Raw genomic sequence first — 25,961 nt, 5'->3', positions numbered from 1 at the left:
ATTGAAGCCCGACGATGACAGAGTCGATCTCTCCAACTAGGGCGATAGATCTGACGGCAAAAGCCCGATCGTCCCTAGAAGAAGCTCAACAAAGTCATTTCTGCAAACGAAGATCGAAGCCCGACGATGACAGAGTCGATCTCTCCTACTAGGGCGATAGATCTGACGGCAGAAGCCCGATCGTCCCTAGAAGAAGCTCGACAAAGTCATTCTTGCAAAAAAAAAAAAAAAAACAAAAACAATACAAAAAAAAACAAACAAAAAAAACAAACAAAACAGAAAAAAAAACAACACACACACACCACACAAAAAAAAAAAAAAGAGAAAAAAAAAAAAGAGAAAGGAGAAGAAAAGTTTTCTATACCTTTCTGCCGATTTGATGAGGAATAAGCGTTGGATGAGGTATAAGTGAGTAGGGTATGAGTCTATTTATGCCCAACAAATCCAATTCCTAAAAGGATTAGGAATGATATTTAATTATTTTTTTAAAAAAAACAAATCCAATTCCTAAAGGAATAGGAATGATTTTAAAAAATATATATATATAAAAAAAGATAATCCAATTATCTTATTTTTTTTAAATTATTTCTTTTTTTGGATAAATCTCAAGTTTAACTTTTATTGAGATATTTAAAATATTTAAAAATTTTCAACATTTTTAAAAATATATACATATATATATATAAATATTCTCAATTTCAAAATTCAAGTTAAATTAACTTGCATATATGACCTCCTTTTTATCATGAATTTAAATCGAGCCATAAATCCAACTTTACCTAAGATTGAGGACCTGATTTTTTTATCTCAAATTAAAATTGGTCATTCAAATTCTTATGCATCCCAAGATAAATTAAGGTACGGTAGAAACCTTATCCTTATTTCAAAATTAAAATTTTGGTTATATTCCAAATTTTACTTTAAAAAAAAAAAAAAATCATCATATTAATTTTTTTTTTTCCCTCAAATAAAATTAAGTGGGAAATAAAACTTTGAATTTTTTTTTTAAGGTTTGGCCATATTCCAACCCTTATTTTAAATTTAAATCAAACTCACGTACTAAATTCATAGTTTGATTAATTTGATATGCTGAATTGAGTAAAAAAAAAAAAAAAAAAGCTCATACTTTGACTTCAAATTTATCTTTTCCGAGATTCATTCACCCATATACGTGCATAAATCTCGAAAAGGGGCATTTGTTGAATAAGAAATTTTGAGACCAATCACAAGTTGCCACATCATTTATTAAGTTAATGATGAAAAGTACAAATAATTAAATTTGGACTAATTAAATTAACACATGCCCCAAATTAAAGAGTTAAAATAAATAAATTGGTCATTCTAATAATGCCACATGTTTTCATATTAATCGTTGGATTAAGTTAATCATTTTAGTTCAATTAAGCCAAAAAAAAATAAGTTTAATTGAGCCCAAAGACTAAATATAACCTAAGTCCATATGGTTGAGCCCATGGGTCTGGTCCATGACCAACCAGTTCAAACCATATAAAGCCCACCAGTGAACTCTATAAATAGAGGAATTCTCCTCATTTGCAGGGGTTGGAAAATTTTGACTCTAGAAGATCCAGAGAGAATTCTTCCAAAAGCTAGAAGACTCCCTAACTTCTGAAGTTGACTACCCTCGAAGATTGAAGCTGTTTTGAGATACAAACTTTCTTCCAAGACTCCAACTTCAAGAACATCACGTGCTCCGCTTCCTCAAATCAAGCGTAAGCATTCAACCAACTTGAAGAACATCACGTGCTCCGCTTCCAAATCAAGCGTAGACGTTCAACAAACTTCAAGAACATCACGTGCTCCGCTTCTCCAAATCAAGCGTAGACGTTCAACAAACTTCAAGACATCACGTGCTCCGCTTCCTCCAAATCAAGCGTAGACATACAGTTGAGAGAGAATCAGAGGATCAAATTCTAGAGATTGAACCGCATCGCATCAAATCAACAAAAATACAACATCAACCCAAGTTCAAGTGCACGAATTAAATTTCTCCGGAAATCTCGTGCGAACAGTTTGTTTCATACTTTATTTTACTTATAGATTATTATTTATTTTACACTTTTGTACATATATGCTTATTTAAATGTTTGTGAAATCTAGAAAATTTGGAAGTCCAATTTTTTAGAATTCTTGAGGTGAGAAGTCGATTCTTTGGGAGTCTGAGATTGATTTTCAATATTTTTCTTTTATTAAAATGTCAATATGTTAATTAATTTATGTTTGCATAATTTATCATGATGCTTCTTACTCTTGTTTCTATCTATCTAATTTTCCTATTAAGCCTCATCTTCTCCTGCGTGTTACAGCCGAGAGGATTTATCATCTTCTCCATCTTCAATGTGTTGCAGTCGAAAAGATCATCATATTCATATTCTCTATGTGGAAGCCGAGGAGATCATCATCTTCATCTTCAATGTGTTGCAGCTGAGAGGATCATCATCTTGATCTTCAATATGTTGCAACTGAAAGAATCATCATCTTTTCCATCTTCTCCGTGTTGCAGCTGAGTAGATCATCATCATAATCTTCCATGTGTTGCAAACAAGAAGATCATCATCTGCATCTCCGATGTGCCATAGTCGTCATCATCTACATCTTTAACGTGTTGCAACAGTCATCATCTGCATCTCCAATTTGCCGATGTCGTCATCATCTGCATCTCTAACGTGCCATAATCGTCATCATCTGCATCTTTGACGTGCGATCATCATCTGCATCTTCGACGTGTTGCAACCATCATCATCTGCATCTTCAATTTGTTGCATTCATCATCATCTGCATCTTCGAAGTGCGATCATCATCTGCATCTCCGATGTGCCGCATTTCATCATCTGCATCTTCGACGTGCAATCTTCATCTGCTTCTTCAACGTGTTGCAGTCGTCGTCATCTGCATCTTTGACGTGTGATCTTCATCTGCATCTTTAACGTGTTGGAGTCGTCATCATCTGCATCTTTGATGTGCTGTAATCGATAGGATCTTCATCTTCCGATGCGCCGTAATTGATAGGATCTCCATCTTCATCTTCGATATGCTGCAGCCAAGAGGATCATCATCAACATATTCTTCTTCAATGTGTTTCACTCAAAGCAATTGGACGCTATGATAGAGTTGCATCGTCTATCATATACAAACCCAAGAAGCCGAAACAATTGGCATCATAGAGTTGCATTGTCTATCATGTACAAACCCAAACCCAAGAAGTCAAAACAATGGGTGTCATGATAGAGTTGCATCGTCTATAATGTATAAACCCATGAAGCCAACAAAGAATCAGGACGTCGAGGAGATTAGAAGATGCCATACATATATCAGTTGTTATACCTTTAACAAAAATATCAAAGTGAAGTCATTAGTAGAAAAAAATTAGAAAAAAGTGTAAAAAAAAATGTTTAGGAGCAAAACAGTTTGGAAAAAAGAAAAAAAATTATTGGAAAAAAAGAAAGAAAGAAAGAAAGCGAAAAAGAAAACAAAAAATGGAAAAACAAAAGAGGAAAAACAAAAGAAAAAAAAACATTTGAAAAAAATAGAATAAAACAAAATAATGAAAAAAGAAAGAAATGAAAAGAAAATTAGAACAGAAAGAAAAAAAAAAGAAAGAAAAAACCGAAGATAAAAAATATAAGAAAATGAAAAATGAAAAGAAAATAAAAACCAAACAAAACTCAATTTTAAAAATTTCCTTTTCCATCTTGTGGACGCCCTCCCCCAAATCTTTGTGTTCTTTTCTCCCATTCCATTCGTTCTTTCTCTCCTTTCTTTTCTGGCGGCAAACACAAAAAGAGAAAAAAAGAAGATTGAAGAAGAATCCATAGGAGGAATGGTGTGAAGTAAGTGTTGTGATTTCTTCTCTATTTATGAAAGAATGAAAGATAGCAAATCTTCAAGCTTCTCAACAAACCAACAAACCAAACGAGTTGAGATTGAGTTAGGAGTTGGGATTGAGTCCTAATAATTGTTGCACCCCAAATAGAGAATAGAATGAGAGTATAATTACAAATTTGAAAAGCTGGTTTTGCGGGAAAGAACATCTAAACATTTTCATATATAAAAATTTGCAAGAGCAGGGATTTGGAGAATTGACAAAAATATACAAAAAATGGGATAGATAAAGATTTTAGGATTGATTGTAAAAAAGTTGACATTTAGGACAAATTAGAGGTGAAATGATGAAAATACCCTCATTTAATTTCCTCCTTCCTCTTTTCTTTTTCCTTTTCTTCAACCTAAAAACAGAGAACAACGTTAAAAAAAAAAACGTAAACTTGAACCTTCCGCATTTGAACTCTCCCGCCTCTGCCAGTTGCTTCAACTTGGTGCCTCCGGTGAACGTTTCTTCTCTTCCGTCCATTTCTTCTCCACTTCCATCCATTTCTTCTCCACTATTTTCCGATTTCAACTTTTTCACCGAACCTCTCCATTTCTTCTCCACGGGTCTCTGTTTTAGTTTCGACTTCAACTCCGGTGAACGCTTCTCCACTCCTTTCTGATTTCAGCTTTGTTTTCACCGGACCTCTCCATTTCTTCTCCACTCCTCTACGTTGGCAGTGTCGTATCCATCCTCTTTGAAGTCAAGTGAGTAATAAAATATGAGTTTTTTTTTTTAAGTTAGTCTGTTGAGATATGTTTATCTATTATTACAATATCCATCCTCTTTGTTTAAGTTGTCCGTTGAGATCTGAGTTTTTTGTTGGGCACATTTTGAGATATATCATTAAATTTGTAGAGAAGAAATGCATATGTCGTAGGCACACAGACATAGAGAGCCGTGGGAACCATTCTATTTTTAGGAAGAAGAAGCATATAATTAATAAACATATTGGACGAAAAACCATTTCCTTTGCAATGTACTGTAATAATAGATAATTAGGTTAAGAATCTATTATATATGTGCATGCTACAAATATATATATATATATACACATACCTTGGAGTTTAGAACATGAATTCCAGCATATTTGGTATCCCATCTAAACTCAGCAAAGCTACCAGTAGAACAATGTTTTTCAGTTTCCTCAGGTTCCAGCCCTCGTCACTCAAGGTCAGCATGAAAACCTTCTGCAACAAATCTGCTAATGTCCAACAACAGCAAGGTCAACAGTTTGCACCACAAGTCAGCTAGACTCCAGTCAACAGTTTGGTTACTCTATGTCCCCACTAGTCATTAGTTATTAGTCATTACTCAAAACTAGAGTTGAAAGGACATGCAATTCCAATGAGATAAAACCAAATACCATATAAAATGGTTGTTACACGCAAAGTAATACAAACATTGTAAAAAAATACAATAAGTAAATATTCTATAAAATGTTCACAGTAGGATAAATAAAAAGGGAAGGAAAGTCTTGAAGCTGCAGAAGGAAAATCTTCAAATTAGATTTGTCAGTGAGATGACTTTAGTGATATTGTAAACAACATAGAACACAATTTTATAAGCATCTTTCACCTGCATTAAAACAATGAACCTTTTTTACATCGTGATCATGCAAACAACTCAAGCACAAACCAAGCAAGTATCAAACTAATACTACATACCAAGACGGGTACTAATCTTGTATGCTCGACTTCTAAATGTTTGAAATTGGATTGGTACATGTTAATCTATTATGACCTATTTCTTTACATCGATCACATTTATGCAATTTTGGTGCTTCCCCGACACTTGGAATCCTCTTTTTCTTCGGTCGACCAACTCTTTTCACTACTTTCGGAGGTAAGACAGTCATATGTACATATTCTTCACTTGTCTTCCATTCCGACTGATTTCCAACTGGGTAGATGGCCTCCGAATATGCTGCCAACAAACATTCATTAGTGTAATAGTTAGCACATAAGCTATAAACATTTATATTGCGATCCCGTGCTACAGCAATGGCATGTGTGCATGATAGTTGATCAGCTTGAAACTCCTTACAAGTGCACTCTTGATTATGAAGATTTACGACATTCTCTTTATCTAAATCTTTAACATGGAATTGGTAACAATCAATTGGGTTGACCTTCATTGTCAAAACTCGTTCTTGTTTCTTTTGTAGAACTAACTCTGTCCATTTAGTCAATGTAGACGTCACTTTAATGCCTTCTTCTCGACTCTCCAAAAACAAACGTTGTAGCAAAGCTCGAATATGTTCAAGGAATGAAGCAGTATGCAAATCTCTAGGTTCTTTCAGTATAGAATTCATGGACTCTGCTATATTTGTTGTCATCATATTATATCGTCTTCCTGGACAGTGAAAACGAGACCATCGTGTTATTCCAACATCGTTTAAATATTTTTCTGAACCATTAGGAAATGCAAGAATACTTCTCCACGCTTCTGAGAATGTTGATTCACGATATGTTCTAGATGCATTGTAAAACAAAGTAGCTACAGTGTCATTCTTATATTTATCATTCAAATTTTGAGTTAAATGTTGGACACAAAGTCCATGAAATGCGGAAGGAAAAATAGATGAAATACACTTAACAAGTTTTCTGATCTGTCACGAAGCCTATATTAGGCACCTCTGCTATTGCACCTTTCAATTTCTCTAAGAACCACTATATTGAAGCATCTGTTTCTCTGTCCACCACTCCAAAGGCAAGAGAAAAAAATTTGATTGTTATCATCCAAGCAAACAACAACTATCTACTGACCCCGATATTTGTTCTTAAGGAATGTTCCATCCATGACTATAACCAGTCTAATGCAGTTTAAGAATCCTCGAACACATGGACCAACAACCATAAAAAGATATTTGAAAAAACGATCATCTTCAAGTTCCATGTGAAATATTGTACCTACATTTACAAGTTTGAGAGCTTCACCATATCTAAGCAATAGATTTTACGACTCTTCAGGACACCCTTGCACTCGTTCATACACATTTTCTCTAGTGTGTCATGCTTTTTCATAACTCATATTTATGCCATAGTCTTGCCTCATGTCTTCTATGATATCACGTGGTTTGTATAGACGACCAACTCCCTTGAACTTTGACTTTATTAATTCTCCAACAACCCAAGATTTTGCTTGCCTATGGTCACGATTCAAAACCTCAAGAGAACACGAATGAACTTTGACATACTTTTTAATCTTAAATATATTTGAATCCTTCAATCTCATCGCTCGCAGTCTCCAACCACACTTGTTGTCAATGCATCTAACAAAGAGAACCTCTTTTGTAGACTTTTTTACTACAAACTGAAAATTTTTTCATTGCCAAGACACTTAATCTCATTGACAAATCTTTTTTGGAAAAAAATATTTGTCCTACATCAAACTCCTCACTTGTAGAGCTTTCTTCGGACCAATCATTCCTGTCTGTCTTCAACTTTTGGCTAGAAGAGCTGTAACGAACTTTAGATTTTCCTTTGCAATCTTTTGTAGGACATCTCTATGTTGTGGGATGTCAAATGATTCACTATTCATCTCTACTGGCTCCCATGTAAAAGTCTCATCTTTCGAATCATATGACTCATATGATTCCCATATAGCCGAAGTGGTCCCTATCACGTTATCACACAAGCCAACTTCAACTTCACGAACATGAACTTCATTCTCATTTAATGTATCCATTACAATTGGAGGATGAGGGTTTAAGTTATGAGCTTGGTTGCTGCCAGATACTGAATTGTAATCTTTGCTTAACACTTTTTTGCTTTGATTACTTTTAGGCTCAAATGAGACGTATAAAGGGACCTTTAATGGATTTTCACTAAGAAGATAAAACTTCAAATCACGGTCATTGCTTAACTCAAATGTAGGAGCTTCGTGTTCCACTTTTATCTCATATATGCATCTTATCATTACGTCGAACTTTGAAGGGTCAACTTCTGCAAGGTCATATAATTCTGCCTGTAAATCTTTATGTGTTATTTCTTTACTGACAACGATGCCTTTTAACATGCCTCCTTCGTATTTTCTTCGCCTCATCCCATACCACCGTAACGCACTAACATGGGAACATGTGACATCCTTAAACCACCTTATACTTTTCAATTGCTGCAAAAAATGATTTGAAGTTAGATTTGACATATCACATAAACAAAGTTTATTAAAAAACAGTAGGTAAATACTAAATAAAACGTGCATAGTCACACCCTACATGTTACGATATTGACAGCTACAAAATGTTTAGGATATTGCGAGATACAAAAAACAATAGTAAAAGTCACCCTAAATCAATTCATTTCAGATTAAACATTTCAATTTAAGAACCTGCGATGTCTGCGAGATGTTTGCGAGCTACGATGTTTGCGAGATAAAATAATAATAATAATAAATTGCTAACATCCTTTGAAACATCTCTAAAACAACCCTAAATCAACTTGAAACAATAAAAATAATATTTGATTTATACATTTAAGATGCAAATATATATACATATAACACAACACATTCAGATTTAAAAAAAAATTAAAACAAACCACAATGCGTGAGATGTTCGCCGGAGTAGAGATAACGACATCGGAGTAAAGCGAAAAGTTGACAAACTTTTGAGAGAGGAGAAGAACTGCAAATGGGTTTTTTTTTCCTTTACGTAATCTATGAAAAGAAGAACCGTAACAAATGGGTTTTTCTTTTATTTTTTCCTTTACGTAATCTATGAGGAGAAGAAAGCAATTCGAAATTCTTTTTTTTCCTTCACGTGAACTACATTGAAGAGAGGTTGGAAGAGAAGAGCAAATATGTAGTAAAATTAAATGATGGTATTTCCATCATTTCACCTCTAATTTGTGGTAAATGTTAACTTTTTTACCATCCATCCTAAAAATGTTTATCTACCTTTTTTTTCCCCCTATTTTTGTCAATTCTATGACGGATTTTTGATTTGGGGAATTGACAAAAATAGGCCAAAAATGGGGTAGAAATAGAGTTTTAGGATTGATTGTAGAAAAGTTGAGATTTAGGATAAATTGGAGGTGAAATGACGAAAATACCCTCTTTTATTTTCCTTCCTCTTTTCTTCTTTTTCCTTTTCTTCAACCCGAAGACAGAAGGCCGTTCAAAAGAAAAACGTAAACTCGCATTTGAACTCTCCCGCGTCTGCAGTTACCCTCTTCAACTCTCTCCCGCCTCCGGTGAACGTTTTTCTCTTCCGTCCATTTCTTCTCCACTTCCATCCATTTCTTCTTCACGACTCTCCGCTATATTTTCCGATTTCAACTTGTTCACCGAACGTCTCCATTTCTTCTGCACGGGTCTCCATTTCGACTTCATCTCCGGCGGACGCTTCTCCACTTCCATCCATTTCGATTTCAGGTTTGTTTTCACCGGACCTCTCCATTTCTTATCCACTCCTCTACATTGGCAGTGCCGTATCCATCATCTTTGAAGTCAAGTGAGTAATAAAATCTCAGTTTTTTTTTTAGAGTTAGTCTGTTGTAGCTTATTTATTATTACAGTATTCCATCTTGTTTGTTTAAGTTGTCTGTTAAGATGTGAGTTTTTTGTTTTTGGCACATTTTGGAGAAGAAATGCATGTCATATGCACACAGACATAGAGAACCGTGGGAGCCATTCTGTTTTTAGGAAGAAAAACCATTTCCTTTGCAATGTACTGTAATAATAGAAAAACCATACCTTGGAGTTTAGAACTTGAATTCGAACATATATTTGGTATCCCATATAAACTCTGCAAAGTTACCAGTACAATAGATATGTGCTAAACATGCATTCTAAATATTGTATTCTAAAGACATTATCATAAGCTGCATTGTTGAAAGACCATTTCCTTTGCCTTGAAGTTTTCCATCATCTCTCACCTATCAGCACCTATCTCTCACCTTCCAAAATTTTGAGTAGAAGTCCCAATATAAGAGTGTTAACTTCCTAAACCGTTTAGAATGCATGTTTAGCTAGTCTACTAGGTGTTAAGGCTATAGGGTTAGCAATTGTATTAGACTTAGCAACTTTGCCTTGAAGTTTTCCATCATCTCTCACCTATCAGCACCTATCTCTCACCTTCCAAAATTTTGAGTAGAAGTCCCAATATAAGAGTGTAAACTTCCTAAACCGTTTAGAATGCATGTTTAGCTAGTCTACTAGGTGTTAAGGCTATAGGGTTAGCAATTGTATTAGACTTAGCAACTTTGCCTTGAAGTTTTCCATCATCTCTCACCTATCAGCACCTATCTCTCACCTTCCAAAATTTTGAGTAGAAGTCCCAATATAAGAGTGTAAACTTCCTAAACGGTTTAGAATGCATGTTTAGCTAGTCTACTAGGTGTTAAGGCTATAGGGTTAGCAATTGTATTAGACTTAGCAACTTTGCCTTGAAGTTTTCCATCATCTCTCACCTATCAGCACCTATCTCTCACCTTCCAAAATTTTGAGTAGAAGTCCCAATATAAGAGTGTAAACTTCCTAAACGGTTTAGAATGCATGTTTAGCTAGTCTACTAGGTGTTAAGGCTATAGGGTTAGCAATTGTATTAGACTTAGCAACTTTGCCTTGAAGTTTTCCATCATCTCTCACCTATCAGCACCTATCTCTCACCTTCCAAAATTTTGAGTAGAAGTCCCAATATAAGAGTGTAAACTTCCTAAACGTTTAGAATGCATGTTTAGCTAGTCTACTAGGTGTTAAGGCTATAGGGTTAGCAATTGTATTAGACTTAGCAACTTTGCCTTGAAGTTTTCCATCATCTCTCACCTATCAGCACCTATCTCTCACCTTCCAAAATTTTGAGTAGAAGTCCCAATATAAGAGTGTAAACTTCCTAAACGGTTTAGAATGCATGTTTAGCTAGTCTACTAGGTGTTAAGGCTATAGGGTTAGCAATTGTATTAGACTTAGCAACTTTGCCTTGAAGTTTTCCATCATCTCTCACCTATCAGCACCTATCTCTCACCTTCCAAAATTTTGAGTAGAAGTCCCAATATAAGAGTGTAACTTTCCTAAACGTTTAGAATGCATGTTTAGCTAGTCTTCTAGGTGTTAAGGCTATAGGGTTAGCAATTGTATTAGACTTAGCAACTTTGCCTTGAAGTTTTCCATCATCTCTCACCTATCAGCACCTATCTCTCACCTTCCAAAATTTTGAGTAGAAGTCCCAATATAAGAGTGTAAACTTCCTAAACGGTTTAGAATGCATGTTTAGCTAGTCTACTAGGTGTTAAGGCTATAGGGTTAGCAATTGTATTAGACTTAGCAACTTTGCCTTGAAGTTTTCCATCATCTCTCACCTATCAGCACCTATCTCTCACCTTCCAAAATTTTGAGTAGAAGTCCCAATATAAGAGTGTAAACTTCCTAAACGGTTTAGAATGCATGTTTAGCTAGTCTACTAGGTGTTAAGGCTATAGGGTTAGCAATTCTATTAGACTTAGCAACTTTGCCTTGAAGTTTTCATCATCTCTCACCTATCAGCACCTATCTCTCACCTTCCAAAATTTTGAGTAGAAGTCCCAAGATGCTAGTGCATCCATGTTAAGTAAGTCTCTTATGCAATTATATTTAATTAGTTTTTTTTTTTATGCAGGTCTCAGTATGGCTTCGACATCAACTAACGGTCCCATGTACAAGATTGACCCTGCTCATCATTTTCAGTCTATAGTAAGTAGTTTAGCACATTTAGAAAACAGTACACGTACAATAAAGGCTAAATTGAAACCGGATCAATTAACCTTATTTAGAAATACAAAGTTCGGCCACTTTTTGGATCTGAATATAATCTTTAATGGGCCGCTCATCCACTACTTATTGTTAAGAGAGGTGGAAGATGAAAGGGTTGATCACATAAGTTTCAAGATAGGAGAAGTCGTGTGCAGTTTTGGAAGGAGAGAATTTAATATGATGACGGGTCTATGGAGTTCTCAACCAGAGCCTATTGATTTGGTTGGGAATAGTAGGTTGTTGGAGAAGTTCTTCGAACAAAAAAAGTGTATTTATATAAGTGACTTAGAGGACACATTTGTGGAATACGAGGGGGATGACGATGACGATGACATAGTTAAATTAGCTCTAGTTTACTTTATAGAGATGTCATTGTTAGGAAAAGATAGGCGGACGAAAGTGGACCGAACTTTATTTAGGATTGCAGATGATTGGACCACATTTAACAATTACGATTGGGGAGGGTTGGTTTTTGGACGTACACTTTCTGCTTAAAACGAGCCTTGGACATGCAACATGCCAAGGGAAAGAATAAATCAACTAAGACAGAATATACTGTCATGGGATTTCCGCAGGCGTTACAGGTATGTTACTTTACTTCCTATGCACATATTTATATATACATATATCTTGGGACACTTGCTAAACTTGTTTTGTTGAACATGGAATAGGTTTGGGCATATGAGTCTATACCAACCATCACTGAATGTGGTGTACATAAAGTAAGCAACGATGCAATACCACGAATGCTGAGGTGGGTGTGCGAACTATCGCCGAAGTCTCATGTCCTACAGAGGCAGGTGTTTGACTCACCAATGGTAAGTATCAACAAACAGTAACTTACCGAATGCATGACTTTGTTCCTTTATGTTTTGACTAACTAACTACATTTCCACTTTGTAGTTCTTAATTAACGTGGTAATTGAGATGATGCCTGAAGAGGAGGAGCATCTAAGAATGTCTTCAGGGGAACTTGTTGAGAAAACTCATCCATATAACACCGTTTCTGAGAAGAATGGTGATTCAAAACGACCAGGAGAAGCTAGTAATGATGACAATGACTGCAAAAAGAGTAAGAAAAAGAAGAAGTGGAAGTCTAAGATGAAAGAAGTTGTTCGAAAACTCAAATATCGAGTAGCGGTTCTCGAGAATGAACGTGAAAGCCTAAAATCAATGCTGTCGACTATATTGAAACACCTTGAAGTTCAAAAAAAGGTTAGGAATCAAAGTTTGTTTAACATTTTCAAAGTTTGTTTAACGTTACCAATACATTTTGACATTTCCAAAGGGTGAAGAAGGAGACTGCACGGGAGTTGAAGGTCATGATGCCCAGACCGAAGATGTTGACACACCCGGTACACCTTCTTGGTTGAGGATGCCCAAGGAGGATGACACAAGTGATGGGGTGAAACATGTTGAACGTCAAAAGCAGGTTAGGAATCAAAGTTCTGTAGTGGGGTGAAAATCATCCTTACTAATGCTTTATCCTTAGTAATGCATTTTGACCTTCCATAGGGTGTCGAAGCAAACCGCACGGAGGATGACACAATGGATGAGTTGGATAAGAAGGTTCATATTCATTCGGAGGAGCCAGTAGACGTCGTTGACGATTTGAACGAGGAAATTGGAGTAAAAAGTCTTACTTATTTTGATTCAGACGTCATGGAAATAGAACCATTATCCACTGAACGACCACATGTTCGGCCCGCACGTAGCAAGCGTGCAAGTGTATACTTGTCAACCCCCTTCACAGCTTTAGATAAACGGACTACAAAATCAATCACCACCACCTCTCAGTCTCAACCATCCGTCTATGATCCTATGCACAAAATACCTGACGCCCATTTAGATCGACTCAGAGCTTGGATCACAGACAAGCGTACGAAAGATGAGGTGCGTGAAACTTTTCACGGGAAAAAATCGAAGGAGTTTTTCAGAGACTTGTTCATGTGTCGTCGGTGGTTGGCGGATGAGGTTAGAACTTTTCTCATTATTTCTTATTTACAGTTTTAGAGCACTTAGTACCTTCAAGAAGTTGGTTTGATCGCATAACCGAATTAAATGCTTTATTTTGTTTCTATTAGCATTTGGATGCACTGTTTCTTCTCATTCGCTTCAACATTAAGACAGCCATGATACCTACTGCTCAAAACTTCACAACTGTAGACACACTATTCATGGTTTGTACTCGCAACCATACTTTATGTACTGAGTTTGCTTTTGATATTTGTCTTATTGTCTCATTGTATACATGCATGTGTGTTTTTTTTCCTTCCAGCGACTATTAGTTGCGAAGTGGCCTGAATACCAAGAATGTATTAAAGAGAATCGACCATTTCACTGGAAGGAGGAGTATCGGTTGGTTGACTATGTTGTCGGATCAAAACAAGACTGTCAAGATCCTTGGGTGAATGTTGATTACATTTACTCTCCATTCAATATCCATGGCAATCATTGGATTCTATTATGCTTGGACTTGGTACGTTGTCAAGTTAAGGTATGGGATTCGCTTCCGTCGCTGACGAGTGCCGAAGATATGAGAAGCATATTAGAGCCAATTCAAGAGATGGTGCCAAATTTGCTCGATGCTACTGGATTCTTTGTTAGGAGAGGCGGATCATCAACACACAAGGAACCTTGGCCACTTGTCATTGTCGACTCCATTCCACTTCAACGCAACAATAGTGATTGTGGTGTATTTACAATTAAGTATTTCGAATATGAAGCTTCTGGTTTAGATGTAGCTACATTATGTCAAGAAAACATGTCATATTTTAGAAAACAATTGGCATTTCAATTATGGACCAACAATCCCATGTATTGACTTTCAGTTTCAACTTTGAAGGAATTGTATATGTTCCAAACTATGTACATAAATAGTTTTATATAATGGAATGAAGACCATTTTTGTTTTTTGGTATGCAATTTTTATTTCATTATCTTGGAAAATTGTAAAGTGTGCAGAACTTTTATATAATGTACAACAATGCAGGTGAAAAATTGTAAAGTGTGCAGAACTTTTATATAGACATTCTTGATGTGTTACCGGTGGTGGAGCAGAGGTTTATGGTGGCTGCGGAACTGATTTATATATAGCCTCACGTAGCAGGTTTTCATTATAAAAACATCTTATGTACGAACAATTGATCCTCATTACCAATAGCAGCATTTTGATCTGTGTCTTGTTCTGTACCTTTGCTGTTAACCAGCCGGCTTTATACATTACTTAAAATTAGCTCAGTCTTGCTACTACCTGAACTTTCAGAGTCAACTCATTACTACTGCATTGAGATTACTATGCTTGAGATTACTATGCTTGAAGAGGTGGTTCATATGCTTGAAGATTTGAATCATTACTACTGCAGTAGCAAAAGGAGAGCAGTTATTGAGTTCTAAAGCACACAATATTATTTACTTCTCATGGATTGTTCAAACATTATTCTTTGCAGCTTTGGAGTTGTTCTAATGGAAGTACCAACATAAAAGAAGCCCATTTTCTAAGACAACTGCCAGGAAAACAACAGGAAAGCAGAATGTTTTTCGATCTGTCACGAAGCCTAGATTAGGCACCTCTCCTATTGCACCTTTCAATTTCTCTAAGAACCACTGTATTGAAGCATCTGTTTCTCTGTCCACCACTCCAAAGGCAAGAGGATAAATTTGATTGTTACCATCCAAGCAAACAGCAACTATCAACTGACCCCGATATTTGTTCTTAAGGAATGTTCCATCCATGACTATAACCGGTCTAATGCAGTTTAAGAATCCTCGAACACATGGACCAACAGCCATAAAAAGATATTTGAAGAAACGATTATCTTCAAGTTCCATGTGAAATATTGTACCTACATTTGCAAGTTTGAGAGCTTCACCATATCTAAGCAATAGATTATATGACTCTTCAGGACACCCGCGCACTCGTTCATACGCATTTTCTCTAGCGCGCCATGCTTTTTCATAACTCATATTTATGCCATAGTCTTGCCTCATGTCTTCTATGATATCACGCGGTTTGTATAGACGACCGACTCCCTTGAACTTTGACTTTATTAATTCTCCAACAACCCAAGATTTTGCTTGCCTATGGTCACGATTCAAAACGTCAAGAGAACACGAATGAACTTTGACATACTTTTTAATCTTAAATATATTTGAATCCTTCAATCTCATCGCTCGCAGTCTCCAACCACACTTGTTGTCAATGCATCTAACAAAGAGAACCTCTTTTGTAGACTTTTTTACTACAAACTGAAAATTTTTTTTCATTGCCAAGACACTTAATCTCATTGACAAATCTTTTTTGGAAAAAAATATTTGTCCTACATCAAACTCCTCACTTGTAGAGCTTTCTTCGGACCAATCATTCATGTCTGTCTTCAACTTTTGGCTAGAAGAGCTGTAACGAACTTTAGATTTTCCTTTGCAATCTTTTGTAGGACCATCTCTATGTTGTGGGATGTCAAATGATTCACTATTCATCTCTACTGGCTCCCATGTAAAAGTCTCATCTTTCGAATCATATGACTCATATGATTCCCATATAGCCGAAGTGGTCCCTATCACGTTATCACACAAGCCAACTTCAACTTCACGAACATGGACTTCATTCTCATTTAATGTATCCATTACAATTGGAGGATGAGGGTTTAAGTTATGAGCTTGGTTGCTGCCAGATACTGAATTGTAATCTTTGCTTAACACTTTTTTGCTTTGATTACTTTTAGGCTCAAATGAGACGTATAAAGGGACCTTTAATGGATTTTCACTAAGAAGATAAAACTTCAAATCACGGTCATTGCTTAACTCAAATGTAGGAGCTTCGTGTTCCACTTTTATCTCATATATGCATCTTATCATTACGTCGAACTTTGAAGGGTCAACTTCTGCAAGGTCATATAATTCTGCCTGTAAATCTTTATGTGTTATTTCTTTACTGACAACGATGCCTTTTAACATGCCTCCTTCGTATTTTCTTCGCCTCTCATCCCACATACCACCGTAACGCACTAACATGGGAATATGTGGCATCCTTAAACCACCTTATACTTTTCAATTGCTGCAAAAAATGATTTGAAGAAGTTAGCATTTGACATATCACATAAACAAAGTTTATTAAAAAACAGTAGGTAAATACTAAATAAAACGTGCATAGTCACACCCTACATGTTTACGATCTTGACAGCTACAAAATGTTTAGGATATTGCGAGATACAAAAAACAATAGCTAAAAGTCACCCTAAATCAATTCATTTCAGATTAAACATTTCAATTTAAGAACCTGCAAGATGTCTGCGAGATGTTTGCGAGATGTCTACCAGATGTTTGCGAGATAAAATAATAATAATGATAAATTGCTAACATCATTTGAAACATCTATAAAGCAACCTTAAATCAACCCTAAATCAACTTGAAACAATAAAAAATAATATTTGATTTATACATTTAAGATGCAAAAATATATATACATATAACACAACACAATTCAGATTCGGATTTAAAAATTAAAACAAACCACAATGCGTGAGATGTTCGCCGGAGTAGATGATGAACGACACCGGAGTAAAGCGGAAAGTTGACAAACTTTTGAGAGAGGAGAAGAATCGCAAATGAGTTTTTCTTTTTTCTTTTTCCTTTACATAATCTATGAGAAGGAGGAGAAATGCTTCTTTTTTCTTTACGTAATCTATGAGACTGCAAGAGAAGGATTCTTCTTTTTTTTTCCCTTTACGTAATCTATGAGGAGAGGAGAAGAAGGCTGCGTTCGCAATTCTGTTTTTTTTCTTCAGGTGAATGACATTGAAGAGAGAGAGAGAGGGGTTGGAAAAGAAGAGAAGAGCAAATGTGAATTAAAATTAAAAGAGGGTATTTTCGTCATTTCACCTCCAATTTATCCTAAATCTCAACTTTTCTACAATCAATCCTAAAACTCTATTTATACCCCATTTTTGGCCTATTTTTGACAATTTCCCTTTTGATTTTCCTGTTTTCTGGAAGAGTAATGAAGAATGTCGAATGCTAATGCTTTCTCTGGATTTCAACAATTGTTCTTCAATCCAAAAAATGGGAAACCTTTGATTTGCTCAAACTTCTCTACAAATTACATGAAAGAAACCACTCTTCTTTCTTCTCTTTTCTCTCTCATTTCCCCCTCCACCACCCATTTCCTTCTTCCCAACCTCTAACTCAAACCCAATGTCCCCATTTCAAGATTCCTCTCTCGATCTTTCCCCATCCCGTTCCGCCATGGAAGTCCGGATGGAAATGGACTTTCCTTTTACCTGTCATCCTTCCAATCCAATCAACTTTACAGGCATTTGGCTCCTTCATGACTTTCTTTCTTTTTCCCTCCCTCTCCTCCTCTTGCATCCTTCCCTTGCCTCCATTTTAACTCGCTTCCTCGCCTTCTTTCTTAAGCGCTGTGCTCAACCCTCCTTTATTTCGCAGATTCTTCTAACTCTCTTTCTCACGTTCTCTCTTTTTTATTTGACTTGTATACTTTTTGCCTCTCATTGTTGCTTGTTCTGATGATAATTCTATGTTTTCCATTGCCCTCTTTAATGGGTCTTGTCTAGATTTATGAATATTTATGTAGTTTATTGTGGGCAATTTTATCTAAATAGTTTAGTTTAAATGGGTTTGCTTATATCTATATGAGTGTTAAGTTGCGAGGAGTGTTATGATGTTCTTAAGTTTCATTTCTTCTTAAAATCAGGATTTGCTTGACTTGGGTATGAGTATTCAGTATCCAAAGAATGACCAATGCAATTTTCAATACAATAATGGTTACATAGTCTGTTGAACATTCAAGTTGTACTTTAACTTGACAATGCTGACTTCATATCTTAATCTCTGGTTCTTCATAGGTGCTTTGATCATACTTGATACAAATACTGCACACTGAAAATTGTTGAGTCTTTAGAGGAAAACTAGCATTTATAGCTTGCTTGGTTTTGTTAACTGCCATTCATACCTTACTTTGTTTGTAGAGGAAAATAATTTATGGTTGACATCTTTTCCGTCCAAACATGGATTGCTGCTGGATTTTATTTTATTTTATTTTTGAGATACTAAAGTCATGGGATATGAAGCTAAATGGTTTTATTTTAATCAGGCTGGCATAATATTGGGACCTTCAGTTCTTGGCTACTAATTATTTGCAAGTATAGTTTTCCCATAGAGTGGAATAAATGTATTAGAAACCTTTTCTATTTTTGGTCTGATGCTTTTTATCTTTCAAATTGGAGTGAAGAGGCACCCAATGGTCATTGTAAAATCGGGTAAAAAAGCATTGCCTGTTGGAATTTTAAGCTTCATTCTTCCTAACGCACTGACTAGACTCACTTCCTTTGTTCTCAAGAATTTTCTCTCATTGGACAAGGAGATGTCAAGTGTGCTACCTCATGTGGTGATGCTACTATCCATGACGTCCTTTCCAGTGGTTGCTTGCTTTCTCGATGAGTTTGAGATTCTTAACTCAGATATTGGTCGTCTGACTTGTTCTTCTTCTATGGTGTGTGAGATATGCTTTTGGTCTGTTGTATCTTTTAGCTATGTCGTAACATCATTTGAAGAAATGTCACCAGAAACTTCACTAGGTTTTTTTCTCTCAAATGGTCTTCTTATGTCTCTTATCGTGTTTGGAATACGTCCAGGGGCTCTTTGGGTTGTTCAAAATAGCCCAGAAGGAAAACCTGTGAAGGAAATTTATATATATGCAGTTTTTGTTGCATTGCTGATTTGTGGACTCTTGGGTGAGCTACCGATCTAACGGCTGTTTACACATCATTTGTTTTGGGTTTGGTCATTCCAGATGGTCCACCCTTAGGAGCTGCACTAACAGATATGCTTGATTGCTTTGTATCAGTATTGCTCATGCCAATATTCTTCATTGCTTGTGGATTAAGAATGAATGTTTTTTCTATACAGAATTTGGAGAATGTGGGTGTAATTCACCTAGTTGTTTTTGTTTCACTCTTTGGAAAGGTTGTGAGGAGCATACTGCCTTCTCTTATCTGTAGGATGCATTTCGAGATGCACTCACTCTCGGACTTATTATGAACTGCAAAGGCATTGAACTTGTAATCTTGATTAGCTGGAAAGTACAGAATGTAAGTAAACTTCCCTCTTGTTCAAAATCTTTTTGGACTGTATTATCAGAAATGATACTTACCATCATAGAGTTTACTAAATCTTAAGAAGAGGCAAACTAATGGGCATTGCTTCTTTTATTTATTTTTAAATTTTGCTTATTCAGTGAAAATAATTACACTGAATGCAGGTCATGAATGATGAAAGCTTTACCATTATGATTTATTTCACCTCTTATCAAGGCCATATATAATCCTTCGAGGAGGTTTCTTGCTTACAAACGGAGGACTATCTTACATCTTAGAAATGATGAAGAACTTCGAATACTTGCTTGCATCCATGGATTAGAGAATGCCCAGGCAATTCTAGATCTCCTTTTGGTATCAAATCCGACCCATCAGAGCCACATTAATTTGATTGTCCTACATCATATTAAGCTTGCAGGCCGTTTTTCTCCACTTTTAATTCCTCATCAGCCTCGTGAAAGGTCTTTTTCATGTAAGACACTGTCGGAACAGATATTCAGTGCTTTTAGAAGGCTTGAAGGACATTTCAGTGACCGTATCATAATAACTTGCTACGAAGGTATTTCACCATACCCAACCATGTACAATGATGTATGCTCATTAGCACTTGACAAGAGAACGACCTTTATTGTCATCCCTTTCCATAGGCAACATATGGCTGGCGAAGGGTTAAAATCATCTCATGCTATGAGACGTTATACAATAATGTACTTGAGAAGGCACCTTGTACTGTTGGAGTTTTAATTGATAATGGGAATGTCAGGTCTTCCCATAATTTTTCGTGTCTGGCATTCCATCGAGTGGTAGTGCTCTTTTTTGGTGGTGCCGATGATTGAGAGGCATTAGCATTTGCAACACGAGTGTCAGAACAGGATAGAATAATGGTCACTCTGTTTCATTTCTCGTCTTCGGAAGAGATTGTTGGGAGTACAGCTAGCGGCAAGATGCTTGATACAAAGTTATTGAGTGAATTTAAGCTCAAAACCTCTCAAAATAACCGAATATCTTGCCAATATAAGGTGGTCATGGATGGCGGGGATATAGATTTCTGTATCTCTTCAAAATGCTTATGACCTTGTAATGATTGGAAGGCGACATGCCGAATCATGGTTGATGTCTGATGTTAGGAAATCTAACGAATGGCAGGGCGATTTGGGGGCTGTTGGAGACTTTCTTGCTTCATTCGACCATGAGTGTGGACATCTATACTTGTGGTTCAACAGCAGACAGAATTATGGGGACTGCGAGACCCCAAAGATTCGACACGTTTGAGAAGAGTGAAAATATAAGCAGTTTTTTAGGACCTTAATATCAACTGCAATGATATCTGACTTATTTTATTGCATAGACATTGTCCCTCCATCAGTATATAGTTCAGAGTTGGGCCTCTACTTTTGGTTCCAGTTTTTCCTTCTCTTGATATGTTAACATAATGCAGAGAACATCTTAATTAAGATTGGGAAAGATATTGGAAGTTAAAACTCTACAACCTCGTGTTCTTAATTCTGATTGGGAAAGATATTGGAAGTTAAAACCTTACAACCTCATTGATCAACATTGACTTTTTACCTAGATATAGTCTCGAAAAAGTCAAAATATAAATAAGCAGAACCTGAATCATCTGGCTGATGTACACTTTGGGTACATACACAATGATCGAAATCATTCAAAGAAAACCATTAATTTGCTAGCAAGGATCAGCTTCATAAATCAACAAATGATATATGTCAAAGGCTCCTCTTGACTTAAACAAGTTCATCAACCGTCGAAAGTAAGGACTACAAGTATCGTGGTTGAACGACATCGTTGTCATGAACTTTTATTCATCTGCTTGCACTTGCAGAGAGCATCGGTGACCAAGTTTAAACAGTGACCAAGTTTAAACAGATATGTTCCTTCTTCCTTTACATGTAGTTAGTAAGGTTAACCATGCCAAGATATTGAAATGCCTGAACTGAGGATATGATATATTATTATTCATCCATCTAGATAAATGTAGTTTTTGTACATGGAGAATATGGATAAAGTAGTGATTTTGTTGCTTCGGAAACTGTGAAAAAGATGACCATTGGTTGAATTTGAGCTGAAGGTGTAAAAGGTTAAACAGGGAAAGGAAGGGAAGAGTATGTCTTCAATATGGGGAAGACTCTCCCAATTTCTCAGGGGATTGAAGTATTAATCTGTAAACCCAGATCCTCTTTATCCTCATCAATGCTTTTTTTTTCTTTTCTTTTTTTTTTTTGGGAATTTTCAATGGCTGAACATTACATGTGCACTCTTTTCAATGATCTAGTGTTGTGAACATTAAGCTTTTGCAAGACTCACATGCATGTACTGTTTAGATTTACTCCCAATCTTACTTTTAGCTAATGGATTAGTTGATTTAATATCACTTTAGGAGTCTCTTCTCAGTGTGCATGTGAGTTTGTTTACTTATTCAGGACTACATGTTTGTTAACTGCTCTTAGTCTGTTCTGTTACATTGCCATTTTAGTTCATCTGATTTATTAAAGTCTTTTTATCTTCAAACATCTTTATCATTTGATTTTTCAATCTTTTTTTGGTTTTGTAGTGATCTGTTTTTTTTTCTTTTTTTCTCCCTTATGTGAAGTCTTGTTACATGAATTAATTTAATGGAGCTACTTTTGTACCACACCCCTAGTTTTTACAAATTAAAAGTGTACAAACTAAATAAATATTTACTTTTACGTACACCTAATTATATGTTAATTACATTATAAGCTATACAAACTCAAGCAAATTAAAATTTTCATTAAATTCTCATTCTGAATCATTACGAAAAATACTCATTTTACATGCTAAACCTTGTGAGTTATATAAATTTAAACTTCTAAATTTTTATAAGCTAATCAATTTAGACTCTTGTTAGAGTTTTTCTTTAAAAAAAAATGTTCATGCATCAATTTCATTCGTCCATTTTATTAACCTCAACCTCGTATCTGAAGAAGTCCACATATGTAATAGTTGAATTTATAGATCTTTTTAAATGTAATGTTAATCAAGAATCTAAATTGATTTATTTGTAACAACATTAAAGTTTAAATAAAACAATTATATTTTTCATATAACTTTAGAAGAGTATTGATCAATTATTAGTTTAATGTTTAAGTGAATAAACTCATTAAAATTTTCTGTCATTTTTTTTCTTTTTCATTTTTTAATATTGAACAACAAACCTTTTAATTAGCAATAAATTCATATTAAGTTATGCTTTCTCCCAGGTTTTTTATTAACGTCGGAGTTCTTCGTAAATTTTAATAGCTTGAAGAGTCAATCTCTACCGATCAAATTTGATGATATATAATCAAATTTTCACAATCATACTCAAGATTTAAAATAGACATAAACTGATAGCAATTCAACATATGGTTAAGACAGGTTACTTGAATCGGCATATGATCAATAAAAACAAAAGTTTAAATAATCTTTTCAAACAAATATGATTGCACTTTAACCAAGGCAAATCACTTGATATTAAAAATGAAAATTCATATATTAAGTTGAGAAATAAATCATTACAAAAAGAAAAGAAAGATAAAACTATATTATACTCAAATAAGGGGTTTAAATTGTATTGTAGTTAGTCAAATGAAGTTTGTACTCCAAGACAAAAAAATAATTAATTAAATAATTAACATGTACATTATTGTAATCGTGGAAGTGTATTTATTTAATTTGGGAGTAGGAAAAATGGGGTAATCCATGTGAAATTGAGAAGATCCATTTATAATAATATATATATATAATATATATATATATATAATATATATATATGTATGTATGAAATTTATTATATTCAATTCAAATATAATAATATACATTTGGCAGCTAGTTTTTCAGCTTATCGTACATAATTGAGCTTCAAATGTGTCAGTATATGTATATATATTTTTATTAATATTATAACTTGTATAGTAAATTATTTATTAGTTTTTGGTGCTTTTGTTCTTCATCAACATCTAGGTTAATAACTTTAAATCTTAAATTTGTAAAATCAAGATTTTTAAAGTGAGATGAAAAGAATCAAATATCTTGGTTACTACAATTAGTTAAATAAAGTGACTTGCTCTCGTTTCAAGACTATAAAAAAAAATTAACTATATGGATGACTCTTTTTTTTTTTTTTTTTTTTTGTATAATTACTTTAAACTTCTTTTTAGTGACGTTACATTTTTTGTTATTTTTTCTTAAAAATAATTAAGGTGAAAATTTTAAAGTAGTAATAAATATTTGTTTTATTGTGAACTGAGAAAATCAAATTTCTGATTTTGTATGTTGAAAAGAAAAATATTTGGACTCAAATTGTGACGCATGAATTTTTATAAGTTGGATGTTAAATTTGGTTTAATTTAATTCAAATATATAATATATAATATATATTATTATATGAATTAATGATGCATATATATATAATCTAACAAGTAGTGATTGAATTATGGTTGATTGACCTACGATCCATGCACAAATGAATTTCCTATTTTTGTATATAAATAATTATGTGAACAAAATCATTTTAAATGAACATTGAACAAAAGGTGGTTTGATTATTGTTTGTAATAATAGCATATTGTGTCAGTGCTAAGATTAAACAGTATTAGGAAAATTAATTTAGTGTATGGCAGCTCATCAGCTTCCTCCATGATTGAAAGAAAATAATTTATTGGTTTTATTATATTAAAATTAGAAAAACCATAATGTATCTCAAAGTCAAAACAATGATCCCAATCATTGAATTCACTCTCTTACCCTAATTACAAACTTCATTCTTATTAACTCCAAATCTCAAAACATTACTACAAAATATATGTATCCTTTCTCCATTACCTTAAACCATACCTTTTCATTTATTTTCTTTTAACATTACCATGTAGATCTAAAGATTCTATTATCATATAGTAAAAATAAAATTAGTTAAATAGATTTGTGGATTCCAAGTTTCACTGTTAAGATATAAATCAAAAATCCAAATATTTTACGACAATTATTTTAAGAATGACAACAAATAATATTGAGAAAATAAAAATATATAAGGAACCAAATTACAATGGATGAAAAAATAAATTAAAAAAAAAGATAAATAGGGATAGAAAAAACTATATATTCACTTTACAACTTAAAATGACACTGTAGATACAAATCCCAAACGTTTTCTTCTCAAATCTCATGGTTTCTTTGTTTTTTACTTCCAAATTTACCATGAGAAAATTAAACAGATCCTTTTCTTTTTTACCGCTTCAAAACGAATGGTAAAAATCCCGAGTCTTCTCTTTTTCTTTTCAAGATTTCACAACTCGGAAAAAAAAAAAAAAAAACTGGATGATTAATAACAAACTTACCCCCCAGTAAAAAAAGTGGAAAAAAACCCAAATTACCCCTCCGCTTCCGGCCGGAAATTCAGATTCCGGCGTCGGCAAAAATGAAATTTTTATATGTTAAGTATAATTTGTTTAGTCTTCAGAAATGCTCTCTAAATGGGGCCGCCATACGATAACCCGGCTGCCGCGTCGTTCTCGCCGCGACGGTTTTTTGTCGGAGACAACATCGGAGAGGTAAGAGTCAGTGTCAGCGGTGGTGGGCACGGCGGCGACGGTGCAATTTTTTACTTTTCTTGAAGGAGTCTTAAGGGTGGTTGCAGCGTTTCTTTTCTTCTCCGGCAGAGAAGTGGAGGGAATCAAGAAATAGATACTTCCCCTTTTGAGCTCAGATTCAGGGGAGAGGATCAGAATCCGGCGAACAACTCCTTGTGAAGAAGGCTTACTAAGAACGTGATTTGGGTTGGCTTTTAGGACGTCGCCGGCGGTGATCGGATGAGCAATTTCTTCGACGTGGCCGTTTAAATGGACGATTCGGATCAAATCTAAAGCTCCACAAGGAAGAACACAAGCTAAACAGCATCTTAAACTGTTACCCATTTGGAGAAAATATGAAAAGTTTTGAAGTTTGAAGGAAAAAAAAAATGTTTTGAATTTTATGAATGGGGGAAGAAAATGGAAGGACAACGATGGATTTATAAAGACCCCCAAATTTACTCGTAGTCGTACGAACAACAAAACCATCAAGTTCGTTTTTTTTTTTAAAAAAAAATTATTAAATTGAAGGATTAAATTACCAATTTGCCCCTTTGAGTAAATTCCAATTCTGGTGGCCCTTTTGTTTGTATTTGAAAAATCACTACTTGACTTTAGTATCATCTTGATTCTAAATTCTTT

The 25,961-nt window shown here is 34.8% G+C and overlaps 4 protein-coding genes across 12 annotated transcripts; 2 read left to right on the top strand and 2 right to left on the bottom strand.

The window, feature by feature from the left end:
* Positions 1–2,941: 2,941 nt before the first annotated feature.
* On the bottom strand, positions 2,942–6,224 carry LOC116404370. Its single transcript, XM_031886679.1, has 3 exons — positions 5,642–6,224; positions 5,008–5,087; positions 2,942–3,052 (listed from the first exon to the last, which is right to left on the bottom strand). The coding sequence occupies exons 1-3, from the start codon at positions 6,222–6,224 to the stop codon at positions 2,942–2,944; spliced, it is 774 nt and encodes a 257-aa protein (XP_031742539.1).
* Positions 6,225–9,090: 2,866 nt separating this feature from the next.
* Positions 9,091–14,445, top strand: LOC116404796. The gene is made up of 9 exons (XM_031888279.1): positions 9,091–9,341; positions 11,484–11,557; positions 12,193–12,201; positions 12,289–12,435; positions 12,521–12,832; positions 12,906–13,049; positions 13,133–13,591; positions 13,702–13,797; positions 13,896–14,445. The coding sequence occupies exons 2-9, from the start codon at positions 11,492–11,494 to the stop codon at positions 14,439–14,441; spliced, it is 1,779 nt and encodes a 592-aa protein (XP_031744139.1). The 5' UTR covers positions 9,091–9,341; positions 11,484–11,491; the 3' UTR covers positions 14,442–14,445.
* Positions 14,446–17,587: 3,142 nt separating this feature from the next.
* LOC101206886 (cation/H(+) antiporter 18-like) lies at positions 17,588–22,123 on the top strand. Of its 9 annotated transcripts, XM_031887476.1 has the most exons (5): positions 17,588–18,894; positions 18,975–19,368; positions 19,482–19,555; positions 19,636–19,725; positions 19,896–22,123. In XM_031887476.1, the coding sequence occupies exons 2-5, from the start codon at positions 18,999–19,001 to the stop codon at positions 19,956–19,958; spliced, it is 597 nt and encodes a 198-aa protein (XP_031743336.1). In that variant the 5' UTR covers positions 17,588–18,894; positions 18,975–18,998; the 3' UTR covers positions 19,959–22,123. The 9 variants fall into 9 exon arrangements, 2 of the variants coding, with proteins under 2 accessions (XP_031743336.1, XP_031743335.1); XR_004217497.1 differs by lacking the exon at positions 19,482–19,555 and having other exon boundaries at positions 17,588–19,127; positions 19,270–19,368; XR_004217493.1 differs by having other exon boundaries at positions 17,588–19,127; positions 19,270–19,368; positions 19,544–19,725.
* A 2,692-nt stretch (positions 22,124–24,815) lies between these two features.
* LOC101207122 lies at positions 24,816–25,743 on the bottom strand. The gene has a single exon (XM_004149330.3). The coding sequence runs from the start codon at positions 25,662–25,664 to the stop codon at positions 25,200–25,202; it is 465 nt and encodes a 154-aa protein (XP_004149378.1). The 5' UTR covers positions 25,665–25,743; the 3' UTR covers positions 24,816–25,199.
* Positions 25,744–25,961: the final 218 nt, after the last annotated feature.

This window comes from Cucumis sativus, chromosome 6 (assembly GCF_000004075.3).
Source record: "Cucumis sativus cultivar 9930 chromosome 6, Cucumber_9930_V3, whole genome shotgun sequence".
Taxonomy (NCBI): Eukaryota; Viridiplantae; Streptophyta; class Magnoliopsida; order Cucurbitales; family Cucurbitaceae; genus Cucumis; species Cucumis sativus.
Note: the sequence above shows the minus strand (reverse complement) of the source record. Positions and strands in the feature narration are given on the sequence as shown.